The following is a 24,749-nucleotide window of genomic DNA, read 5'->3' as shown; positions in this document are numbered from 1 at the left end:
CTGTACTTAACTTCGTCGACATATTTTCTACCATTTATATAAAAAGTGACGTGAAGTACTAGATAATATTGTCGTAGATTTTTCCGACAAAAGCTCGTTTCTTTATTTGACTCGTAACTTTCAGTAGAACTACTACAATAAAGACTTTTGAGACATGTGCACATTTTCTTTTCTGGAGTCAGTGCTTTTTTAACAAATTTTTTTATCTTACCATGCGAGGCAGCCTAGACGCTCTGGTTTTTATATTCCTCTATACTTATTTAATCAAAGGAATTGGAGTGTGCAATATAGAACAAATTATTCAAATCCGTTTCAAATGTCTATGTCGGCGCTTGTAAATACTTTGATTTTTTTTTTCATTAGTTTATAGATCATGCCAGACTAGGTTTATGTTTATTTAAATATTTGTAATGGAAAAAATATTTGTTCCATTTACTATATTGTTCAATATTGAAAAAAATGGCACATAAGTTAAAGGTTTCTATTTTTCATATATAAACGTCAGCCGTCAACAATTTACAATATAGAGCAGTACTTTCGGATATATTTAATTGTGTTAAAAATGCATTAGCAGTAAGTTGGCGAGCCAACAGGGTGAAACAACTGGATATTTGTAAATAAAAAACAAATATAACCTTAATTGTCCCAGTCCGCGAAATCGGTCTGATAGCTGGTTCATGATATATACCAAAACGAATTCTTCAGTCTTGAATATTCATGATATATATCGTGAGCATGGTGAAAAAATCTATTGCACGGAATTTTAAACGAATTTTAAAACAACACTCAATTTACTCTTTGGAATTTAAATTTCTTAAAACATGATACTACCATTAAGTTAAATGTTCAAAAACGATTAATTTATTTAAGGACACGATTTAAGAAGAACGGTGAAAGGAATAAATTCACTAGTTTTCAAATTAACGCAATTTATCCTGTTTTGTAGTACTGTGCAGCGTGGTTTCCAGCAGAATGGAATAAAGCAATCCATATTAACCGGGGTTGTTAAATTTATCTATTAAGATCAATGTATAAATATTTGAGCGCCTAAACCACTGCTTGGGACCCAGCAGCTTAGGAGTTCCAAGGAAGGTTAGCATCAAGCAAGCAGTCCGGCAGTCTGATATATATATTTTTTTAATTCAGTGTTATAACACACTGCAACTTCTACAAATAAGTAGAAATAAAGCCCTTCGAATGATTAATTTTCAATAGTTCGCCGGTCTCAATGCGTGTCAGTTTAACTGCGAACCTCCTTTGCAATTATCAATATAAACATTTACCAGATATCTAATTGGATGTTACGTGAATAACAATACTGTGTATCCTATACAATAATAATTATCGTAAAGAATCCATTCGTCATTACAATATCATGCTAACAATTTAGCTCGAAATCCCCTCGTTTATATATCGATTTTATTATCCGATGTTGACATTGAAACGGTCCGGTCGGTCTTGTCAAGCTTCTTTATTTTGCTAAATCGCCACTCCAATTCGATATTGTTTTGGCACAACTTTAAAAACCTATAACTAACTCAGCCGTTGTTTTGCCAGTATCACTTTCAATTTGCCATAATTCGTCAAGATGAAAATTCTAGAACGAAAACGATTAAACCAACAGCGTACCGTTGATTCGTTGGAAATAATCGATCAATACACGTAGTTAAATTTGCGTACCATTCGATATTCAAAACATACCTATTCCAAAATGAATGTCATAATGATAATATATGATAATGACAGAATTCATAGGGAAAATATAACCGAAAAAATAACGGAATAAATTTGTAGTGAAATGAGTACTAACAGTTATTATATTTCAAATAAAATTTTAACATAATACTGAGTGAAGCAATTTTAATAAATACAATTTTATAGGAAATAATATTAAAAAAATATTTGCAAAGATATGTTTTTTAAAAAAGCGTCAAAAATTGTGTCAAGACTTAGATAATAAAAACAAAGATAACTTAAAAAAGAATATGATATGAATGTGAGATCATTATGATAGCAAATTTTTATAACTTAACACATTTTATGTAGGTCATCAATTACTCTGTTAGTTTGAATAAATTTAAGCTATTTTTATAAAAATACCAAAGTTTTTTTAAATATGATTAAAAAATTTTTTTTTATTTTATTTATTATGATTTTTTTTAAATCTTCTACATGCATGTATTCATATGAGCTTCAATTATTCAAATACATGCAAAATCAGCCGAGATGGCCTAGTGGTTATAACGCGTGAATCTTAACCGATGGTCGTGGGTTCAAACCCGGGTAAGCACCACTGAATTTTCATGTGCCTAATTTGTGATTAAAATTCATCTCGTGCTTGACGGTGAAGGAAAACATCGTGAGGAAACCTGCATGTGTCTAATTTCATTGAAATTATGTCACATGTGTATTCTACCAACCCGCATTGGAGCAGCGTGGTGGAATAAGCTCTAAAACCTTCTCCTCAAAAAGGGAGAGGAGGCCTTAGCCCAGCAGTGGGACATTAACAGGCTGTTACTGTACTGTATGCAAAATCAATTCACCTTTTTAAACACCTAAGGTTTTGAATGAAAATTTGTTAATGGATATAAATTATCATCAAATTAAGCCTAATAATTCAATAACAGACATCAGGAAACCCACCAAGGCACCTCAAATAGAATGTGATTATGAAAATGTATGTAGCGATAGTCCAAGACCATTTTCATATCTAAGTGCCATGAGGATTATTAAAACAAAATAGAGGCAAAATCAAAACTCACCAAGTATACTACCCATTGTTCTTCAAAACAGAATGGAAAAGACAAAACTAAATTTTCCAGTATGTCAGATTTAGTGTCTTGAGTTGGTATTTTATTAGTGTGGTTTTTAATATTACAGAAAAATTATTTTAAAGGTCTGTATAAAAATCTTTTCATAACCAAAAAAGATAACTCCATATTCTAGGAGTACCTGTTCCATAGTGTAGACAAGTGTCTTTAATTGTAAACATTCGCATTAGCAGAAACACTTCGCGTCCATGCATTCTCTATGTATTTTAAAATAGAATTTGTACAACAGCACAGCTTTAAATAAAAAAGATAAAATATTACCAAGCATAAGATGATTTATGGTTTATCAATTTGTTGTATTAGTTGCTTATTATTTGTAGAATTTTGTTATGATAGACATACATAATTATTTTGAATTAAAAAAATAATGCTTAGTATTTATTTTTAATACATTCTTTTTATTACAATTTTTCTATTAAACTTTAATAACAAAAGATATTTATATTTTTTTTTAAATTAAAATATACAAAACTATTCATAGTATTATCAGCAACAATAATGTGTTAAATTAATAATATACACGCACATAAGGTAATGAAATTCATATTAAATAATAATGAAATAATGTTTCTTCTTCGCAAAAGCTGACTGCTAGCAACTATCTAAAAATAAATAATCAAGTATATTATAGAAAGATACATATAAATATTCTATTATTTTTGATTGATGATTTTATTACAAAACATGATACTTTTTAGTGATTAAAACTATGTAAGTATGAAGATAATAGATTACAAAGTTAAGTTAAGACTTATCCTTTGTAAGCAAGATGTTACCATATTTATATTTGTTGATATATTAATCAAATAAGAAAATTACTTTGAATGTATTCAATGACACTGGAAACAATAAAGCTGGTAAATATTTAAAAAGAAGTTCAATGAGCCTCTTCAATAGACATTAATTGAATGCTTTTTGATCAATTATGCACTAAGATTTTTTGTGATTAGAGTTAGTGTGTTCGAGTGATTAAGAATAACAAAAAAATATAAAAAAATCCTGTTTTTTGGCAAGTGGCATTGCCAAAAAATTATAACAAGTTTTTAATTACAAAAACAATTTTGCTACATAATAAATTAAAAGAGAATAGAAAAATATGCTTAACTAAGAGAACATAAATAAGGGTGACTCACCACTGTGTTCAGTAAAAATATTCGAGCCGAGCATGCGGGGGTCTCTGGGCACCCGGGGCTTGTTCCTTGCCGAACGCATGGACGCGCCGCTGGCCGTGCCGCGTTCTTTGGCCTGCTGAGCCCCCATTTTGTTCTGCTACCGCCGCCACCCTCGTAGCTCGGATACCGGCGACCCTCCTTCACTCACACTAATTCAATAAATATATCGATAGCTCGACGTACACAAACTCCATTCTCTAGAAAATCTTCACTATTCTCAGATCTCAAAGTCAAGGCAAAAACTAAAACGGACGCTAACATAAATAAAAGCACACGTTAAGATTCAATCATTTAAAAAAAACATTACCGGATTTAATTACTGATATAAAAAACACAACCTCCGCCATTATGTGCGACTGACATGTTTGGTTTGACGTCGATTTTTTAGTTTTCGATTGATGCCGGTGAGGGCAGCATTGGCGAGTAGATGGCAGCACATTTGATTTTTTTTAACTTGCAACATTTACCAATCGTTCAAAAATTAGTATTCATCTAAGATTTTTTTTATATTCTGTGAAATAAAAATTTTTTTACAATATATTAAATATCATAATTTTATTACAAGTTACCATCAAATAATAATATAAATTAAAATGACATATTTGTTTTTAAATTTTCGATGTTTTAATTAAATTAATTACTTGCATAAACGAAACGATCTATATAAAAACTACAAAGTTATACTCAGGATCAAATTTCCAATCGCCAATTGACTTTTAATAGAACAATAATATTGACCTTAACAAATTTAGAGTACAATCAAAAAACGGAAAAAAAGGGTAGAATTTGTGTTAACTATACAATATTTTGTTTAATGACTGCATCGTTGGTCTAGTGGCTAGATATAATGCCGCTGGCCCGGAAGTCCTGGGTTCAATTCAAAGGTCGGGCCAATAAAAATTTTTTAGGGTTTTCTGTCAGAAAATTCTCAGTACCAGCCCTGTCAGCAGCAGCTGTCTGGAAGTTGGAAGTGTGTACACTCTCGTGCCTCGGAAAGCATGTAAAACCGTTGGTCCTGCGTCTGAACTCTATCCGGTCGTGTCGGATTGCCGTCTCATCGGATTTTGAGAGCTAGAGAATAAGTGTGCACCTGTGTTTGCGCACACACTTGTGCACTATAATATCTCCTGCACAGTTGACTAATTTTTCAAGAGTTTGGTCGCCGTGGCCGAAACCGACCTGGAGGACCTTATTTTGTTTAATATACATGACTTTGAGGCGATTTTTGTTGAAATAATTTCTATATTTCTTGGTTTCTTTCTTCAGAAGTCTTGAATGTAAATAATTCTTATAAATAAATATTTTACATTAATTCGTATCATAGACAAACTAACTGCAGGTCTAGTGGCTAGTTATAAAGCCGAAGATTCCAAGAATCTAGGTTCAAAACCCAGGTCGAGACAATAAAAATTATTTTGTCGAAGACTGAGTAGCCCGGAGTCTAAAAGTTGATATTGTGTACAATCCCGTGCCTCTAAAAGCACGTAAAGTCTTTGGTCTGTGCCTGAACCCTTTCCGGTCTTGTCGGATTATCATCCAATTAAGTCAGCTAAGTTCGTAAATACTTGTAAAAGTTTGTATGAATAAAAAATATTTTGATTTTGGGTGACTGACATTTTTCTCACATTAAATAAAAAAATCTTACCTTATTTAAGGTGGCTGTGTCGAAGTTGTTATGATCGGGTATAGGGTTATTCTTGAAGTAAATGGGAATTGATGAATAGACAACCAATTTCCAGAAATATTATATAATATTTGTCGTGGAAAGCGATATCGTTTAATATTAAGTTGCTGATTTGAGTATCATAGTACCAAAGAAGGGGTAAACACCTTGAGGTCACTTGTTATTGTAAAGGCGGCACGTGGACAGAGTCGTGTTCGAAAGTGAGGAATTGAAACAAGGCACATTTCGGACGCGGACCAGTTGTTGTGCCCATAAGAAAATAAAGTAAGGTTATACTAAGTGTACACTATCATTTTCGCCACCTACGCAATGGACCCTGTACCACCTACTCAAGATGGAGACGGTAGTATCGCTCACCCGTCGATCCCGTCGTCATATATATAAGCCAACTAACTTTATTGGTTAGGTTGTTATTATTTTATATTCCTGTACCCAGCTACTTCTGCTATTCGTTATTGTGAGGAAAATGTCAAGTGTTGCTCTTCCGGTCTTTCTTTCTGAACATAGCATTACCGGCCTTTGTTAACAAATATTAATATAAAATTCAATTCAAATCACAGGATGTTATAGAAACGGTAGAAAGCTGAAAGGTTAAGTGACTGGATGACGATATCCCTAAGACAGTTACTATACAAAAACTTGAAGATACGTAATTATAATAATAATAATAATAATAATGTCCTCTAGACTAATTTCGCCAACTAAGGTTAACCAACTGCGCAGGACATATTATACTGCACAAGTATCAGCGCAAACACAGGTGCACTCTCTTTTCCCTAACTCTCATAATCCGATAGGACGGCAATCCGACATGACCGGAAAGAGCTCAGACGCGGGGCCAACAGTTTTACGTGCTTTCCGAGGCACGGGAGTGTATACACTTTCAACTTCCAGAACCGGAGTCTGGAATTGAGGCTGCTATTGAGAATTTTCGACAGAAAAACCCAGTAACTTTTTACAGACCTCCGGGTCTGCGGCCTTACATCTAGCCACTAGACCAACGAGGCAGTCAATACGTAATTATTTCAAGTAGCACAACATAGGTTGATACAATTTAACAATTTAAAAAAACTGTCTCTCAAATATGTTTGATTGAGCTCATCTTTTCGCTCGATCGAAAAATCATATTTAAGAGAAATCATTGCCACACATTAAAAATGTTGGTACCATCGACGCCTCTTTTCAATTTATATTGATTGGCAATTTCAGTTTACACTCAGACTTAAGTGAGATCTTGAAATAATAGTGCAAGTTTTAAAACGTACAACATCGAGTATCAAGCACACGAGTGATGATTAGACACCGATGTCTTAAATCTTTATTCATTTTGTTATTAAAGCTTTTCATCATCTAATCCAAACATAAACATCATCTCAAACTGTGTTTAATTTTAATTTTACCAATAATTATAATTATGATGGAAAATGTTGTGCGGAGATATTAAAAGCTCTCTGACAATATTTTGAATGTATCTCAATTGGATATTGTCGCTGTTATTATTTTTATTCATATATACCATTTGTATTCATATATATATTAATCATTCTTCTCTAATCACTGTTTCCTATGTTTGAGTTTGGATTGCCATTAATAGTGATAATTTAGCTTCCTCATCACACTAGTTATTTTAGATGAGGTTGTGTTATGTTTTAATAATGACGATTCTTCTACTCGTCAACAAAACCAAAAACCAAAATTCTAAGCGTACAGCTTTTCTTTTTGCTCTTCTTGCTTAGCTCGTGCTTAATAAAATGAACATCTTGAGATAAACATTTTTTATATACATACATTAATTTCGGTCCTTTTTTTAATCAGGCGTTATTCCTGCATCTTGAATATCTCAACTTGTAATTCCCATCTTCATATAGACTCATCTATCTATTGATCTCCTTTATGAAACTTCAAATCAAGAACAGTATTATATATATTATAATAATCGTTGTATACGACTCATAACATCAATAAAAAAAAGTTAATTTGCAATTGAAAAGTTGGACCATAAACAAATAATGGATTTGCTTAATTTAATAGTGATTCGATTAATCGATCGAAATGCATGACTCAAAACGAACTTTTTTGGTTTAATAATTTATTATCCATTTATATTTAACATTTATAACAAAATAATGAAATAATTTGCAAGGTAAATACACAAATCTTTAAACAGCCCAGGTTGAAATAACAATTTAAAATAGGTACTTAAAGGAACTAATTAAGGTACACATTTTGTTTAAAGAAGTACTTAGATGTGATATTTTAATTAAAATAAAATGTGATATTTAAATTAAGGCTTACTTAAATAAAAAATAACAAAAAGAATTAAATTAAATTGATCAAACTGGTTAACAGGGGTTTATCATCGTATCACGTAACGACGTAATCGCTATAAATTTTATTAACTTAAACATAATAGTTAAAGAATAAATTTTAAGTAAAATAAAAGTTGTATATTCATATGTAATCATTATTAGTTGAATATAAATATAAATTGTTAACGGTATTAAATCAAAACAAAACAATCGCGCCTTTGGAATGTTCTAAAGGTCTCTAAAAAGTAAGTAAATTTTATACTTTTCATACTCTTTAAGTTTTCTACAATATTAAGTACGCTTAATTATTTTTAAATTTTAGTATGTTCCTAGTTTAAGAATATGCTTATACATTTTAATAAGAAAGTAAAATTACACAATGTGCATACAATAGATTTTTTTATATAAAATGAAGAAACGTTTAAATGGCTTCCCGACTCATTGTATCTGAATGTCCATATAGCGTTCCTCGCCAGCACGGGCGTGATGCGGCCTGTTTCATCGTAGGCCGTAACTGTTTATAAAGAAGCAAAACTCCTTATGAATAGCATCAAATTATAAGCGGCGTCGCCTTTTATAAAGTACCGACTGTTTCCTGATCACTATTATTTTCATTACTAAATTTTACCATAATGATAGCTTAGAATCTACATTGTTTTTTCAAACAGGATAAATTACCATAATATTCAATAAATATAATACCTAAAACGCTTTAATTACTCTTCACGCGACGATAATTAAATAAACTTCCGGATAGTTAATTAGGTTCAATATGCTAGCTAATTTGATATTAGCAAATTAAAGTTGGTAGTGAGCTTTAATTTATTTAGATGAGTTTACCTATTAATTTGTTGGGCCGTTTAACATTATCTCTGATATGAAAGGTCCTGAAGTTTTACTGTAATCATACTTCATTACATTTCATATTTTTGCTCAAACTGAGTTAAAATGTAGAAACGTATTATATTGAAGCTTATCTATTTAGTGCGTATGGTGGACAAATCCTAATTGTATGCCTACTCAAATGTATATATGATTATATTAATATAGCATACGAATTAAGACTACGATATAATGGTGGTACACTTACAGTTTGAGAACTTGCTACTACAATAATAATAATTATAAGAATGGACTTATATCTAAATGTACAATATCCGTGTAATACTGAATAACCTTGTTACATCTTTTTAATTCACAAGTGCGTGAGAACCATGTCCTATCGTTTAAATATTTCATTATATTCAAACAACCGTCTCTTTGGCACCTATGCTTTGGCATACAGGTAATTTAAGTAGGTAAATAAATAAGCGATTTGCAAATAATAAACATCATTTAAATATTAATAACACATATATGTCTTTCGTTATTTAATGCTGCACGTTATCCATTACATGAATACGGAATGGAATTCACGCACTTTCTTAAGCAGTATCTTAAGTTACGTAAACAATTAATAAACAAGTTTGTAAAAAATATTTCGAAATAATTAATATACCTTTACCATTATAAATATACCTTTGAAATGTATGTAATAAATTAGCAGAACAATTATATTGACGCTGTTTAATACTTTCTGTATGATGAATTTTGGTATCTTCCAGACACAAGTATTTTAATAAACCTTTTACGAAGTTTTAAAGTTATACAGCCGTTTAAGTGTTATTCTTATAAAACTAACAATGCAATATACGGACGTTATGACATGTTTTTTGTTCAGTCCTGGTAAAAGTTAATATAGAATATAATATTTATGTGTAATAAAGAAACAAATCTACTTACTAGGTTCTACAGTTTTAGATTCTTTGATATCTTCTATAGGGGAGCAATATATAATGAATCACAAAATATACTTTCTCATAATAATTATAAAGCTTAATAATTAAAGACAAACTTATAGTTTTCACATGTTAGAATTATTCATAAATAAATAAAATATCTTTTGACGGTAATTAAAAGGACGTATCACATTAAAGCTAGATATAACAGCATGTAAGTACTATCATAACACATTGTATAGTTGACAATAGTCCAATAATTTTATAACTAACATGGGAAAACACCACGTCATATTCTATTCCGAATCACACTCCGATATTGTCAAAGCTCATTTAAACTCTATAATTTCACATCGTATTTGAGCATCTACAATTCTACATAGAAGGTATAAATATTCATATTCTGTTTTTTAAAATATGCTGTGATGAAAAATTAAGTACAGGCAAAAAGATTTGAGCAATTTCAATTAACAGGTTAATATTTTTTCGACGTGCTAAACAAATTGACACAAGAATATATATACATATAGTACCCAGAAATAAATATTGTACATCGACCTTTGGAAAGAGATAATCTGCTATTTTCGGCTTCGTAGAGCATTACCTCTTTCGCACGAAACACTAACAGTCCGGTATATATTAGGGGCTGTTATTGTACAATTATAAGTGTCTGTATAATTGAATAAAATATACCAATTTTTTCTATAAGTGCTGCCCTTATGTCGTGGAAAAATAAAATAAAAAGATGATGCTTATATCATGTTTAGGGATTTTTTATGAAAGGTACTGTAGTAGGTGTAGGTTAGGTTAGGTTAGGTTACAAAAACCATGGGGTGCGTGTCAGTCACCTCCACGTGGTGCACCCTGGGCAACGGGGTCGACCAGCAATCCGATGTTTTTTCCGGATTGCTTGTCGATCGCGGCTGAGACTGACGCGGTGGAAGTGTCGCGGGCTGCTCCTGGCACTTCTCTGTTGCGCAGAGTGGACCAACGAGCGGCTTCGTGACAATTAGGAGGACTCCGGGGTCCTTATTTATTCGGGGGCCGCCGGAGAGAAATAGGAGGAGTTGGTCTCCGGAGTCCTTTCGGGCTACCGGAGACAGGAGGAGGAGTAGAAGGAGGAGGGAGAGGCGGGTTCGCCTAGTTTCGGTGTCGATGCTGGGTGGACAGACTTCTGTCACCGCCTTCTCAAACTCGTTTCCCCATCCAGGCCCCAACCTGTGGTGGGACCGAGGGCCTTGCCTTCACTGGCCGGGCCAAGAGGAGAAAACCTCAATAAAAAACAACCGGTGGGTCGCTCATTCAAAGCGACGGCCGCAGGCGGGGTCGCGGTGGTGTGTTAACGCGTTCCCGTAACCCCGCCACCATGCGGTGAGACGGAAACGAGGAGGTTTTAGTGGGTAGTATGGGGGCCTTCTGCCCCGTGAGTCCTACATACCCGTCCCGATCGTGTCCGGGCGGAAGGCGTAAATGCCTTTCCTCCTCGAAAAAAAAAAGGTTACAAAAACCATTATATCTATTTTTAAAATGACACATTCTAATAAAAGCTTTCAATAATCTTAATATAATTTATAGCCTTTCAGTTGAGACCATATATTTTCAATTGAATCAAAATCCGATGATATGGTGGCAATCGCAACACAGTGTGCCCATATTCAACTAGTACCCTGTCCACGGAAAACTCTGTAAACCTCTTCTTGTGCTGACATATAATATCGTAAATCTGGGGTTTCGCCAATTTTAGATCAACTGAAATTTTGTGTCTGTTTAACCAGTTTATCATTTCTTGTTCAATGGTGTTTGAATTGGGGGATCTTTCAACAAATTTATTGTGATTCGTGATGTGTTCATTTATAGTTATAACTACTACTTATTAGTTATAACTAGAACAATACACATACACACTAAATATGCCATCATAAAACTTTAATTAATTAAAAGTTGGGGGTTTTACAACTCTATTTATATATATTTTGTTTTGAGAGGCGACTGAACTCTGCCGCACTTGAACAACGACTAAAAAACGTCACATATTTAGTGTACGAATCAGATAACGAACTCTATGAAGCCGAAATTAGCCGATTGTCTCTTTTCAAAGGTCGATCTCCAATATTTATCGCCAGCTACTACACTAAAATCTTGTATGTGGATTTTTTAGGCACCATTTAGTACGGCAACTTATTGAATATTTTCTTGACATTTATGTCAAATGGGTATAGTATACTCGTTTATAGATATTATTTAAACGATATTTTTTTAATCGCATTTGATATGATGATAAATTAAGAGTCTCAATTGTACTTGTACTCCACTCAATTGTAAATAATTTAAATATTTCGATTTTAGATCATTAGATATGTCAGTTAAAAAACCATAGAGTCCATCGTTCACTTGTGCACACATGTCTTTAAATACTAATCTATTCGCACATACATGAATAAAATGACTCCATCTCTCTAGGTTTTTCTATATAAATCTAGATTGTGCGAACTCTCAACTCATAAGCAAGTTGTCTTTGGGAAAGCTTTCCCTATCCGGGTAATGGCGCTTCTACGTAAAAATCTGGCTCATCGTCTTGTTCAATGTCTTTTTGGGCACCGTCCAACTGTGAAAAAATTATATATTATAAATAACTGGTGAAAGAGCTATTCTATTCTAGGTGTGATCTAATTATACAAGTAATTATTTTACATCACACATCAACTCTTATATAATGTTGAATGTCGCTTCATATAATATGTTAACTTAGCTTAATACAGAAACATGGTTCTGTCGCTGATATATTTACGAATAAAATAAGTCTACTATATTTATTATTAAATGTATTATAATATTTATAATTAAATTAAATATTTATATATATATTAGAAATAAAAATAACTTTAAAATGGAATATATAAAATGTTTTTCCATAACATACCGCACGCAGCTGCAGTGGAGTGAACACATACACCAAGGCCATTCGTAGAGGAACCATCAGCACTAAAAAGAACGGCAGAGCAAGGGAGAAGCGAGATGACTTCACCGCATACAGTAAGCATATTCCAGCCAACTGAATAATTGTAAACAGATGCATTTTGACTGTCGGTACCTAAAAAAGTAGTAAGCACATAAATATAAACGTAATACTATTTTCTTATATACCTGCGAAAGTAACTTAATGTATATTATATAACATACGTACGAGAATCTTGCTTTTAAACCTAAGATTTGCAGCAACATATTATTATATGATGAATTGTTATTATATGTTTATTACATTATATAACTTGGTGGTTGGTTTTGTAAAAGTCCATCTAGGTAGGTACCATACACTTATCACATATTCTTCCACCAAACAGCGATACCTAGTATTGTTATGTTCCAGTTTGAAAGGTAAGTGAGCCATTGTATCAACAGGAACAATGAGTAAGCACTTACAGTGCCAAAGTCTGGTGGTGACCACTTACCATCTCAGGCGGCTCATGTTTCAGTCTGCCTTCCTATTTGTAATAATAAAAGAAACACTTTAACACGGATATATTATCCGTGATAATTCACTGCAATTGGAGCATGGTACTAGAGGCAAGCAAAGCTCATTGACGTAGACCTTGAATCTCTGAAGCGATCATGATTACATCCTTGAAAGAACTAGTTAATTATGTTATCGAGAAAATAAAACTACTTACTAACTTAAAAATATAGATCATTAAATACTAGTTGTGATATTAATGTGTATTATATGTTTAATTAAAATGCTCAAATTAAATAGTAAATAAGCCCTTTTTTCTTGGACAAATGGTAAGTAATTGATTATTATATATCAGTAATTGTATATAAACTACCTAAAGAAGAATATTTTTTGAAAAAAAAAGTATTATCTTTTTCCTACATTTATTAATTATAAAATATAAAAAAGTTTACTTACACGTCTGACATATGGAATTTGTGGATGATGTTTAACTGGCTTGAAAAGTAAAATGCATCGGTCCCAGAACTGGATACCACCAAGAGCCGAAATACCCATGTAAAGGAAAACTCCAAATAGCACTGCCATTGGCACCAATCTTAGCCAACTTGAAGCCAAAACCGATATTCCAACAAGGAAAGCTACCAAAAGACCAGTTAGACGTTGTTCTGAAAAAAAGGAATAATTATATTATTATTGGTAGTTTTTTCAAAACAGTGATACATTTTAAAATGTGTATATATGTATATATATTTTTCTCGTATTACAATGTTGTGTCAAAATTGAAAGTCAAATGTTGTTTTTTTTTAAATATATAGACGAAAAATCTGACTAACCATACAATTTGAAGTATGTGTATGTAGATACAAAAAAAAGATGAACTGGAGATTAGTACATTACGTACTGGCCGAATGATATGAAAAAAATAAGTAGTTAGTGAAATGTTTGAAGGAGAGAGACTTCGGCTTAATAACAAACCTTTAACTTCAACAATATGCGGCTTGTCACCGGGAGCATGTGTGGTAGACATGATCGTGAGGGCAGACACGTGACTGACGGAACGTACGGTGGCCACACACTGCCACGGCGCACCGAACATACCGCATACCGCGTTAACCAGTGACATTATCACGATGTCCATATGGAAGCCACTGCCCTTCTTCAAGCGACGCTCCGGCTTGTCAATAATCAACCTATTAGAAATATTATATATCTGTAAGTAAATTCGCAAGGCCACGTCGACTGTTACATATTTTGACTAAAGTATACGAACGTCGTCATTCACTTCAGACTTACACATTATACAAATGAGAGACAAAAATAAGTGTTGTAGATGATTTTTTAATTGCTTTTTAAATAAATTGTCTTTTTCTAAATATGTTTCGACGTAATAGTTTAATCAATTTATAAGCTCATTCCAAGTGGTATTTTTTGTACTAAAATTAAAGCATAAGATTTATCTATTGTATGTTTTAATATTTAACTGCAATATGACAATAATTGTGGTTACGCCTGCAATTTTCGCTCAGCACGCACAGCTATTTGTTTAAATAATAAAACCTTCATGTTAACTTTATTCATGAGTACTCATGGTAGGTTACGTATTTTATTAAAAGCAAGATTTAAGACATGAGAAATTTTTCAAAACTTTTAAATTTATAATATATATATATTTATTGATAACATATCATAAACCTTGCTCGTTGGTATAATTAAAAAATATCTTACTCGGCGATGTGGGTCTCCATAAATACGATAATATACACCATGAGAGCTGGTAGCACCATAGCCAATGCTGCCCAAAAAGGAATCGTTTCAAGTCCAGGGTTAAGAGGAACCAGCCAGGATCGCGGAGAGGTGGGGCTTAGACCGTCTGGAACTTGAAGTTTCTCAGTCCAAACAGGAACAAGACAGGAAATTCCAACCATTAAGACGATAGCGATGGGAACCCCGAAGTCACCGAGAGCACGACGTGCCTGAACATATTAAACAGAAGAAAGGTTTCAGTTTTCTTTTGGATCAAAATTATATTAGGTCTTATATAATTTAAATATTTAACAATACTTACACTACGCCCAAGGAACTTTCCATTACGGAAGATACGCAAGTAGTAGGCAATTATGAAGGTGGCTAATGTAAGCATTGTGCAGAAAAGTGCAGTATTTGGTTGCGGAGGTATCACTGCGTGATGTACTACTGGTGCAGGAGTCGATGTCATATTTGCTGTAACATGCCATTTATTCTATGTTTAATTTGTCTTTCTTAAGCATATAAACATAAACGTCAACATATACAGAATTTTACATTATATAAAATCTGTTGATAGTACAGGACATATTATTCACGTTAATTTGACATAACAATAGCCTTCACAAACTCTGGAAAACTGTCATAAAACATTGAACAGGCAAAATTATGTATGATTGCAAGTTCCTACTCTAATAAAGTTCGTACGGTCTACCATGACTAAAATATGAGAAGGTTGTTTCTCACGGAGATACAAATACTCCGTCCTGTCGATACCAGCTACCTCAATTATCCCGGCTACATGCTTGAAGAATCCTTCAAAGCGAAAACCGCAGTATACTTGTTCGTCAGGACGAATGGTGGCACGTGTGGACCTAGTAGTAGATCCCACAATGGTGACTTGGAGACAAGCCAATTATTTGACCATCTTAGTCGGGTGGCAGATGCTGCGCAAGAGCAGTTTTCTAACGCGGAATTGGTGTTATTGGGGGATTTTAATGCTCACCATAAATCATGGTTGAATTCACACATGACTTGACCCAACTGGTTGATCAGCCCACCAGGATCCCAGACATTGACTTGACTTGGGAACATACATTGCTATGCAGACGACAGTACAGTACATTGGGGATATCACGGATGCGCAGTAGCTGGGCGAGCGGAAATTGAGGAGAGGCAGGGGATCTTGTGATTGAACTCGATAAGACGTTAGAACTCATCGCCAAATGGGGCTCTGATAATCTTGTTGAGTTTAATGCCAAGAAAAGGTATGCGCTGTCACAGCGAAAAAGTCACCATTTTCTCCTATTCCCTCCCTCTGTGGCACTACGCTGGAGATACAAAGCAAAATCGCAATGCTGGGAATTGACGTTCGGTGCGACTTTAGTCCAAGGGATTACATCGAGGTTGTTATAAAAACAACTTCGCGAAACTCGGAGTTCTGAACGAGGTGCGGCCATTTTTTACGCCACAACAACTGTGCCTGTTGTACAAAACACAGATATGGTCTTGCGTTGAATATTGCTCACACCTTTGGGATGGCTCCGCTAAGTAGCTACTGTAGGCCTTGGATCGGTTGCAGCGACGTGCGGTCCGCATTATTGGCGACGTAAGGGTCACAAACACCCTCGAGCCCTTACAATTGCGTCGAGAGATAGCAGCACTGAGCGCTTTCTATCGACTGTACCACGGCGAGTGCTCTGAGGAATTATTCGCTCTAATTCCTGCTTCCCCCTTCCTTCATAAGTCTACGCGTGGTGGCTCTCGATGTCACCGCCTAACTGTGATATCAATTCCATCGCACACAAAGAAATTTGGCAACTCCTTTCTTTGTTGCACTTCCAAAAAATGAAATTCTTGACCAGCTCACATGTTCCCCTCCTCTTACAATACGGGTTCCTTCAAACGAGGCGTGAAAAGTTATCTAGCGGGCCGGCAGGGTGGGGGGCGGCTAGTGCAGAACATTCTTCCCGACTGTACTGGCCGTCGTCGCGTTTGAACTCTACTACCACTTACTATCAGGTGGAGTAGAGTCATTTGCCTTCCCGGAAAATATAAAAGAAAGGTACACTAATAATTTTATTGTATTGGAAAAAACATGTTTAATTTTCGTTATCGATTTGAACTTTTAATATTTTTCCGATCTTATGTTACCGCGATCCTGTAAACTAAAAATATATTTTTGAAATAAATTGGGTAAGTAATAAGGTAATCTAAATACCTGCGTCAGTATCGTTTAATGTTGTTGGGGTTAAGGTTGCGTTGTTGGTTATTTCAGTATCATTTTCACAATAATCGTATCCTAGTGGATGTGAGCGGTACACGTTAATGATGTTAGTTATCGGCTCCGATATGAAGATTAACGAAATTAAAAATGCGAAAATATCCTCAGTGAACCTGATAGAAGAAACACAAAAATGTTATTAATTATTTTGAATAGACTTCTATTAAACAAAAAGATTTGATGAAAAAAAATCTAACATCATTTTTTTATTAAAAAAAATTCAAAAATTTTGCGTGCTGATAAACTAAAAACAATATATGATGGCTATAGGTATAATATAAATATCTATATTGGCTATTGATATAATATATATATATATATATATATCGGCTATAGGTATATTAGGTAGGTATTGTTAAATTAAAAAAGAAAATTTAATTAAAAAAAATTCATTCCACATACCTTGTAATCTTTTTCACGGCAACACTACCTTCAATAGACGCAACGCAAAGTGCAATTATTATCATCCACAGTCCACAGTACATTCTCGCGGCCAAGAAGTTAAATCCATACGATCGGCAGAATACATATAGCGCGTCATCCAGAAGTAGAAGAGGTCCTGTAGCACCTGTTATCATCATGGGCTGGCCAGCAACCAGTGCAAAGAATAATCCCCCAACACATGTAAATACCTGAATACAAATAACATTCTGCATTCGATAGAAGTAAAAATAATTTTAAAAATAACTTGCTAAGAAAGAATTGTAAATATTACATAATACACATAAGATAGTAATGTGTAAAGGGATAATTACAATTTCAGTTATATAATCTATAAGACATGGTTATTACTTAATAAATCATGATAATATTGGTAACAATCTTATTTGATAACGATAAAATATGTAATAATGATAATATGTGTAAACATAATACAAAATATATTGTTAATATTGAAATCATACCAATGTTTCAGATATTCCAATTTGTTTATCAGTTTTTTCTGCTAACAAACCACCAAATGTAATAGCTGATGAGAGCGCTGCGAAATACATAAAGATAGTTGCCGCAGCGCATTGCCCGTTCAATGCATCACGGAAATCCGAAAGGTAATATGGATAGCGTCGTTTTATATCCCGAATAACACCTAATAATTATATAAAAATGTTAAAATCGTATCTTAAGACACAAAACATAAAAAAAATTAAAAGAGATACATACCGCCAAAAAGACGGCCAGTTTTCGAAAGAGGATCATCAGGTTCCTTTTCGGGTATTCCTCCAGTTTCTGCGGCCAAAAGAGCCTTTTTTTCGTCTAAAGGTTGTTCTGCGGCAGTAGCAGCAGCACGTTTGCGCTCAAGAGCATCACGTTTCCTACGTCTTATCATTTCACTTTTAGCCCGTAACTCTTCGAATGGTAATAATGCCTGGCGTTCCCAGTCACCAGGAGGCAGTACAATGGAGTCGTCTAAGAATTCGTTTATCGCCGATAATAGTTCACGGCGGTCATCTGCTTTATAAGCGATAGAATGAAATGATGGGTTTGACATCAGGGTTGAGATCGAGCGACCGACTTCATGATAGTCGAGATCGGCTGTTGTTGGCCCAAGAAGAATGAACATGAATCGCACAGGAATTGGAACCTCCGTAATCGATGGCATAAGAATTCCTTGACCAAGACGAACAAAGGCAATCGTCGGTTGGTCTAGAAAACCAACGGCACCAACGAGTACTGTAGTAGCTTCTGCATCTTCTGGGATACGTTTTAGGATTGAATCATTATGTCCTTTGCGTAGTTCATCCTGCGATCCGACTGCAGTGGTTGCTAAATATTCAACTTCGCGCATATCTAAGGCAGCTGCTGACGACTTTTTCCGAGCTTCCATCCGCTCAAGCGGTAAAGCATACGAACTGCGTCGTCTCCTTTGGTCCGAAAGATTCTAGATGTAACAATTAAATTATTAAAAAAAAAATATTGACTTTTTTATAGGTTGTTTCTTATTCAGAAATCATTATATTTTGTTGATCCTAAAAACGTAAGATATGTATATATAAATAATTTTGTATGCATGATTACTTTATTGTAAAGCGTAGAATTAATAAGATTAATTCCAGATAAATTAATAAGTATTTTTAACTTTAATTTAATTAGAATAACAAAACTTGTGATAATATTATTGACATCATGCTTTTTATTTTAAATAACAACCAATAGATATGTACAAAAATTAAAATCTCGGTACGTGGTTAATGAACGATCATTTATTTCAAGAGTAAAACCAATTATGTCTCTTGTCAATTAGAGACACTGCGAAAAATAGTCTCAAGTCTAACAATGAACATAACTTGAACACTTTAATAAATACCTGAAGACTATAGCCATGAATAAAATAAAATTTAAAACTATGGCATTTGCTTAAATATGGCGATCTATAAGCGATGAGAAACGTCAAACCACATAATCCTATGTGAACCATATAATCCTATGAATAATGAAGCAAAGAAATCTAGAGATCTAGCTAGTGATGATGGCTGCTCTCTGTGATAGATCATATCAAAAATGGATAGTGCGTGCAAGGATTTGTTTGGGTAACACGCGTGAAATGATCCATACAAAAACGTGGGCGCTGTGCCGACGGCAGGCGCCGGCAGGAGAACACAGCGCGCATGATGGCCGTCGGCCACCCACCGAGGCGCCCTCCTCCATCCACAGCGACTGCACAACATATTTTATCACCACCCAAACAGACTCACCTACCACATTTTGCTTTGCTTAATACCCCCAATCCATATTTCTCAGTGCAAATTAAACGATGTACTCGTATGTACCTATATTTCTTTTTTAACTCGGTACATATATATTTATAAACACAACAATGAAATGAAATATTTTAATAAATAATTCATGCCGTTTCTAAAACCAAATGACTTTTATTATTATAAAACTATAATGTGTAACGATTGCTTATAGAATTCGGTCATTATTATTATTTTATTTATGGTGAAACGGATATAATAATTCAAATTCGTAAATATGAATTCAATCCAAGCTTGAATTATTTGATCAAAAGAGAGATTGTACCATCCAATCAAAATTTTGATTACAACCGTACAAGCACTCTGTATGGATTCTTGTTTACAAAAAGCAATTCACTATTGCCACTTAGTTCATAAACTTCAAATATAAAGCGACCAGTTCTAGATTAATACATATAAAAATGATTTAATATTATTTACATTAGTTAAAAACGGTATATCATTTGGCCAAAGGCAATATCTTATCTCCTTTCAATTTTACGTGGTTTTCCAAAAAATATTATTATCGAAGATTGCTGTTAGTTTTGACGATTCTAAATAGATAAGAAAAATAACTCAAATCATATTTTGTCTGTCGTATATATATATATATATATATATATATATCCATAAGTAAATACTTCATTATTTCGCTAGTATATTACGAGTATAGTGTAGTTAATAATCTACCTAAACATTTTCGATATCAAATATCATTTTATCATGCTGATATGCGAAACCAAATGAATAGTATTATATTATTTGAAGATTGCGATATATGATATAAGACAGTTAGTCCAAACTATCATAATCTTTGGTTATCGAGCCTGCCTTTGGTTGCGATTACGGTAAAATTACTATATATTATGTTTCTTCAACATTAAAACAATCATAAATAAAAGGCTTATCTTTATTTATTTTTTTTATAGAATAGGAAGGCGGATGAGCATATGGGCCACCTGATGGTAAGTGGTCACCAACACCCATAGACATTGGCATTATAAAAATCACAACTATTGCTTACATCACCAATGCGCCACCAAGCTTAGGAACTAAGATTTTATGTCTCTTGTGCCTGTAATTACACTGACTCACTCACCCTTCATACCGGAACACAACAATGCCAAGTACTGCTGTTTTGCGGTAGAATATCTAATGAGTGGGTGGTACCTACCCAGACGAGCTCTACCGCCAGTATCATATACCATTAAAATATATAAATAAAGTAAAGCAGTTTCAGCTCACTCATCCAAAGCGGGTTGGTGGATACATATGTGACACAATTGGAACACTTTGCGATTTGTTCACGATGTTCTTCTTCACCGACGAATGAAAGATTAATAATTAAAATAAATTAAAGAGATTGAAATACCGTAATGGTTTCTCAAATTTCAACCCGCTATCTTCACGATCTTTACTACTAAGGGTACTAAGTAATCACTGACTCTGATAATACAATTTATATTAGTTTCGGAGTCAGAGGTCCACCACCAGTGTTGCTAATGTAAAAAAAATCCCTAGATTTAGACAATACTGCAAACAAATTGTGTACATGATTCTTTTGAGTGTAAATACAATTTTATTATTATTATTTAAATTTAAACACAAGACATACTTTGTTTATCTACTTATGTGGTTTGTTGGGCCTAAAACAGATTGAAATATTTATTTTAATAGCAATAAAAATAAATAGCTTCATATTCGTTTTTCTCAAAAACACATGATAACCACATATAACCGAAAATATCTCATATCTCGAAAAAAACCTTTAGGTTAGTTTACCTAAAGTGTTTGCGCCCGCGGCCTGAAGGTTCTTTATGGTTTGAGCTTGCTTCATATCAAATTTCGTTAAAATCGTGTCAGTGATTTAGCTGTGAAACATAAGGGATGGATAGACAGACATACATAGTTACTTTCCCATTTATAATATTAGTATATTCCAAATTTCACCTACATTCAAAAGACAAACGGACGAGATAAAATCATATAAGGGTTTAAGAATATAATTGGCTTAAACCTATCGCAGTATACGTAAAAATAAGTTATTTAGTTATAAAATAAGTTGAGCACCTCATTTTATTACTAAATAAGCTTCTCACGTTGTCATCGGCTTTTAAAAGCATAATGCCTTATATTGTCTCCTGTTAAATCCAATATAGACTAGAAATTAATTCAATAAATGTATGTAATTTTATAATTATAATAAAATATCTTATAATATTTGAAATATATTGTGCAAATAGAAAAGTTATTTTAAGAGAATTAGTCTAACAAAAATATTTAGCGAAATTGCTTAAGTATGAGAAAGTGAAGTGTAAAAAAAACGGTGAATTGATTAATTGCTTAAAAATAAAATTTTAAATTATTATACAATATTCTAAGACACATTAATATGTTAAAAAATCAACCCTGTTAAAAAGTCACACCGCCCATAGACATTGGTACTGTAAGAAATAATAATTATCTCTCACATGCCTATTGTGAAACAACCTTAGGAATAAATATTGTCACTTTCATCTTTTTCATAAAAAAATATCAACCGTTATAGAATTATGATATAATGCGGATGCAAAGAGCAATAAATAGAAATATAAGAGCAAGAAAACTATTCAATATTCTTATATAATTATTCTGTTTACTTGCTACATACGAGTAACTGTGCCTATAAATATCATAACTTTGAAATCAAGGTACATTTATTCTGCGGCCAATACAAAATTCTTTCTTCGGTTTTGAATGCTTTAATATAATTATTTGTTTTCAAAGAATAATAGCATCGTTCGTATTAAGGAATTACTAATATTCCCATTTACCGCTACAATTAAAGGTAAAGCTTGTGCTAGGAGTGGGGATGAGAATAGCCACAGGGGTCAAGATCGAACCAACTTTAAGATCTCTAAGCGGTCTGAAAGCTGACTTACATGAAGCATTTGAGCTGATCTCGCAAAGGTTTTCTTTTTATAAGTTATTAATCATTAACTTTATAACTTTAAGTATTTCTTCGTAGAAGTGCTTACCACAATAAGGTTCTCGCCGTGTTTCTCGCTATTTTTACTTTATTAAAAATATTATTAATCAACGATCTATGAAAAATTTAGAAGAAGTGAATGATAGCAGATTTTGTACTTTCTCCTAATAATACGGTATACAAAAATTAACAATAGCAAAAAGTACTTATCAAAAAGTGAATTATATTATATCAAATATATCTAAGGGGGTCGAATAACTATCATATCAATTTATATATTTATTGTTAGTTTATATTATAAAAAATCGTATCCTTCTGATACGTTGTTTTGATAAGCTAGTCAACTTATATAATCGTAAAAACCAAACAGATATGTTATAACAATTGTGGTACAATTTTTTTTAATCAAACGAGTCACATAACTGTCGCTAATTTCAACAACTTTCTAGAAATTAAAACTATTATACTCTCAGGCTATTTAGGTCAATATATTTAGTATCATTACTAATTAAACGTGAATATTAATATTATGGTCTTACCTGTAGGCTTGTGTAAGATGATTGCTTCCGACCACTGATGGAGAACCGGAACCGCTCGTCGTGAACGTGCCGATGACGCAATAGCAATGAACGCATGACCACAGGCTTGTCGTCCTCTTCTATGAGTCCTTCAGTAACCATACTCTCGACAACCCTGTCAAAAACACGTTAGCTTTACAAATTTCACAAGCAATCCATCGCACATTATATATTACAAATATAGAACAATGAATATACAACAATACAATACAATATCAAATACTGAGATTTATCGAACTAAATAATTATTAAGCCGAAATACAACAAAACTATAGTAGCAGTAAAGTAGTAATAAATGTATTGTATATGAAAGACCAGAATGATATTATGTTCATTAGCACAAAATGTTATAATATATATAAATACATTTAACTGATTATCAATTAAATACAATGTTTCAGGCTTCACTATGTAACGTATAATATCATTTAATTAATTTTGCAGTAATCGTGATGAAAATAATCATCCCCATTACTGTATAATCATATTTACTGTATAACCAATATCTTTGGTACTTCAATTATAGGCATTTAATTAATACGACCCTATATTCTCAATTTACATTCATACATATTTAAAATAATGTACTAGTTACAAGGCCCGGGGCCGAGATACGAAAAATTTGTAGAAAATATTTATAGCATTGTCAGTAGTTGAGTACTATAAACAATATTAGCAAATAAGTAATATGGATGTACTTCTCATCGCCTGCAAATGATAAGGTATATTAACACGTGCAAAAAGAAACTTGCTTTCAAAAAAGAGTAAATTATTGAATCGGTTGCCTATAGAGCTAACTAACCAAAACGATATATTTTTAAGAAATAAAATGTAATGTTATATGACTATTTAATTTCACGGCATAACAAAGTTAGATAAATAATCACCTGTATGCGACACCGGGAAGGTCTTTTTCGTCAAGATCCAGCAACACAACACCGGTTTCAAGGCATCGGCGTAAGTTAAGCAAAGAGTGGAAAGAAAGAGATGCAACGTGAGGCCGGCCCCAACGAGCCGACCCTTCCTCCACATCTTCTTCATACTTAATCCAACGAGCTGTCTCCTTCCACTCAGCATCGCCATCTTCCGTCGCCAGCAACTCATCCAATTGAACGAACACCTGCATAAGTGACATTCCGAACAAAACTGTTTCATTCTCATAATATTCCATTTTATAAGTCTACTCTGTATCTCGATACGTAGATTATTCGCAATC

At 33.3% G+C, this 24,749-nt stretch overlaps 2 protein-coding genes across 5 annotated transcripts in view; both read right to left on the bottom strand.

The window, feature by feature from the left end:
• The window catches only part of LOC126780561 (tyrosine-protein kinase Abl), a 39,459-nt gene extending 35,100 nt beyond the window's left edge, over positions 1-4,359 (bottom strand). The window contains exon 1 of the mRNA XM_050505147.1: positions 3,965-4,359. Coding sequence (XP_050361104.1) covers positions 3,965-4,091 — 127 coding nt within the window. The 5' untranslated portion in view covers positions 4,092-4,359. The remainder of the gene's footprint in view (positions 1-3,964) is intronic.
• A 3,471-nt stretch (positions 4,360-7,830) lies between these two features.
• LOC126780611 (anion exchange protein 2) overlaps positions 7,831-24,749 on the bottom strand; it is a 72,318-nt gene continuing 55,399 nt past the window's right edge. For 3 of the 4 annotated variants that reach the window (XM_050505225.1, XM_050505223.1, XM_050505227.1), the window contains 13 exons: positions 24,421-24,653; positions 23,495-23,648; positions 19,806-19,907; positions 18,414-19,131; positions 18,158-18,339; positions 17,655-17,884; positions 17,190-17,365; positions 15,291-15,445; positions 14,951-15,198; positions 14,201-14,415; positions 13,682-13,890; positions 12,695-12,865; positions 7,831-12,379 (listed from right to left, as the gene is read on the bottom strand). In XM_050505225.1, coding sequence (XP_050361182.1) covers positions 12,305-12,379; positions 12,695-12,865; positions 13,682-13,890; positions 14,201-14,415; positions 14,951-15,198; positions 15,291-15,445; positions 17,190-17,365; positions 17,655-17,884; positions 18,158-18,339; positions 18,414-19,131; positions 19,806-19,907; positions 23,495-23,648; positions 24,421-24,653 — 2,868 coding nt within the window. In that variant the 3' untranslated portion in view covers positions 7,831-12,304. The remainder of the gene's footprint in view (positions 12,380-12,694; positions 12,866-13,681; positions 13,891-14,200; positions 14,416-14,950; positions 15,199-15,290; positions 15,446-17,189; positions 17,366-17,654; positions 17,885-18,157; positions 18,340-18,413; positions 19,132-19,805; positions 19,908-23,494; positions 23,649-24,420; positions 24,654-24,749) is intronic. The other variant, XM_050505226.1, reaches the window with a different exon arrangement.

This window comes from Nymphalis io, chromosome Z (genome assembly GCF_905147045.1).
Source record: "Nymphalis io chromosome Z, ilAglIoxx1.1, whole genome shotgun sequence".
NCBI classification, from domain to species: domain Eukaryota; kingdom Metazoa; phylum Arthropoda; class Insecta; order Lepidoptera; family Nymphalidae; genus Nymphalis; species Nymphalis io.
Note: the sequence above shows the minus strand (reverse complement) of the source record. Positions and strands in the feature narration are given on the sequence as shown.